The sequence below is a fragment of the Acytostelium subglobosum genome, assembly GCF_000787575.1.
Source record: "Acytostelium subglobosum LB1 DNA, scaffold: scaffold94, whole genome shotgun sequence".
Classification (NCBI taxonomy): Eukaryota; Evosea; class Eumycetozoa; order Acytosteliales; family Acytosteliaceae; genus Acytostelium; species Acytostelium subglobosum.
In genome coordinates, this window is record NW_012236439.1 from 1 (window position 1) to 2,709 (window position 2,709).

At 37.3% G+C, this 2,709-nt stretch overlaps 1 protein-coding gene across 1 annotated transcript; it reads left to right on the forward strand.

Moving 5' to 3' along the window:
* Nucleotides 1–63: 63 nt before the first annotated feature.
* On the forward strand, nt 64–357 carry SAMD00019534_126790 (hypothetical protein; the record flags this gene model as incomplete). Its single annotated transcript, XM_012892095.1, has 1 exon — nt 64–357. A coding segment is annotated over one exon (294 nt), but the record flags the coding sequence as incomplete, so codon positions are not given.
* Nucleotides 358–2,709: the final 2,352 nt, after the last annotated feature.

Consider the following 2,709-nt stretch of genomic DNA (forward strand, 5'->3'; position numbering starts at 1 on the left):
ATGTGCCCGCTCCGTTCCCTGAAGGAAAAAAAAAAAAAAAAAAAAAAAAAAAAAAAAAAGTAAGACTCAGACCAGGTTTTTATTGATGGAGAAGGTCATCCACTTACCTACAGTGACTTCTCCAAGATCACCATGAATCTCCTCTCGAAGACCAATATTGACACTTCCCAGTTCAAGTCTCACTCTACCCGTACAGCAATGGCCACTCTCCTACTCCAGTGCAACGTCCCCTTACACACTGTTAAGAAATTAGGACGATGGAGAACATCCGAGTCATTAGAACTATTCTATGACAAGGAAATTATTGGCCTCAAAAGTGAAGACAGGGATTTTGTAGATAGGTTATTCAAAAGATTCATATAATATTAATTGTCTAAGTTCAAGATAATTCTAGAATTATATTTATATAATTCGATTTATCGAGAACAAAGACAATTAATATTAGAGCCCCCGCCCTCAGCCACCCTCAAGATCTCAATACACAAGTCGGAATTCCAAATCAAGAAACTGAAGTGAATGGTGCCCAAGTCCCCCTTTATATACTCTACGAACTCTCACCTGGTCTCCCTAAACTAGTCCAACCGTCTTTGCCATCACCAAAAATCCACGGAAAATCATTGATATTTCATGGAAATTTGGATGAAATTTCGGCAAAACCCTGGAGACATACAGGTGAAAAGTTTGGGAAATAAACAAACAGAATACGCTATTCATATAATATTAATTGTCTTTGTTCTCGATAAATCGAATTATATAAATATAATTCTAGAAATTCGTATACAACAATATTATTATTATTTGTTTGTCGACAACATTTAATGTTTGGGGGTGTTTGTCGTGTGTAAAAATGAATAATGACAAGGGATACTTTGTCGTGACCACCACCTGACATCATCGATAATGAGATTGAATACGAGGTCGAAGTCATCCTCAAGCATCGCAAGATGGGCCGTGGCATCCAGTACTTCATCAAGTGGTTTGGTTACCAAGAGGACAAAGCATCATGGACTGGTGGCAGCCTGCTCACCAACTGTGATGAGATCCTACAGGCACATCAAACCAAGAATGGTATTCCAATCAAGTCAAGTGCCGAGTCGACCGACCCTTCCGAGTGAGGCAGAGTGTAAGCAAGTGACACACTACCACATATTGTAATGCATCACTGTTGTGCTTCCATTCAATCAATTGGTCATTCTCGTAATCACTACAGTATGTTTCATAAGTTATGGCCACCCCCTGTTCAAACAGGTACGAGTTTGATATCTCCTACAAATATGGTTCAAGATTCTTTTCTCCAAAATAACGTTATATTTGTGTGCCACTACTAACATTGCCTGTCTGTGGTTGATAATCATTTGGATCCCCAAGCTGTCCATTGGAGGCCGTCTTCTTCTTCTTTTGTTTGGTTATCATATCTATCTATCTATAAAACAACTGAATTAATGAATGAATGAGTCTTGTGTTGTTCACCCACACATGTCTCACCCTCGGTTATTTGATCCGGTTTTGATAAAAAAAAAAGGTGGTCGGTTCGAATAATTGAACTTCTTTCGGATTGGTAAAAGGGTCCGGTTCGGTTTATTCGGTCTCGGTTAGTCGGATATCCGAACTCGGTCTCAAACACTGGTAAAATCTCCATGTATTGGCAGACCTTGGCATYGTCGGTAAACTGCAGCACTTACTTTGAAAAGTCAAGCTTCCCTGACCCGAACTAGACYTCAAGTTGGAGTCCAAATGATCCTYAKCAACAAAAAACACTCAATCCAATCGAAAGCACCAAATAATTCGATAGCACAAAACAACTTCCAATCCCTTAACACACTCAAAAATAAAAAACACTCGACAATATGGCCTGGGTTCTATGACCCTTGTATCTAGAAAAAAAAAAATCCATGTATTGGCATTTTTGATCAAATATCAATTTTAATAAAATAACTAGTATTAAATTGAAATTTTAATCTGATATATTATTTAGTGTAACTAGATTACGCTATTGAAAGGGATAGTTCCAAAGATTATTTTTTAGTAGTCTAGCACTCATATTTTAACTAAGGATCCAGTATCATTCAACTTCTTCGAAATGAAGATTTAAAATTTTTTATTGTAAACTCACTGGCAACTCACTGGCAACTCACTGGCAACTCACTGGCAACTCACTGGCTATTCACTGGCTATTCACTGGCTATTCACTGGCAAYTCAYTGGCTATTCACTGGCTATTCACTGGCTATTCAATGGCAACTCATTGGCTATTCACTGGCTATTCACTGGMTATTCACTGGCTATTCACTGGCTATTCACTGGCAACTCACTGGCAACTCACTGGCTATTCACTGGCAATTCAATGGATAATCATTGGAATCTCACTGGCTGTTCACTGGCAATTCAATGGCAACTCAAAATTATTAATATATGATTTTTAATGTAAATTGAGTGGGCTATCGAAGGGAATTGTCGATATCTACAATTTTTCAAAGTTCAATCTCATCAAATCTCATGAGAATTGGCATTTTAATTCATTTATCAATTTAAACAGAATACCTAATATTAAATTGAGAATATTACACAGGTATTCTCTATGGAATATCTAGTTTACGCTATTGAGTGGAATAGTCCCAAAGATTAATTTGTATTGAAAATAACCTTTGTCAAGTTTCAGAGGGTGAAASTCCCAGAATGACAAAACAAATCTATATTACAATGGGAACAT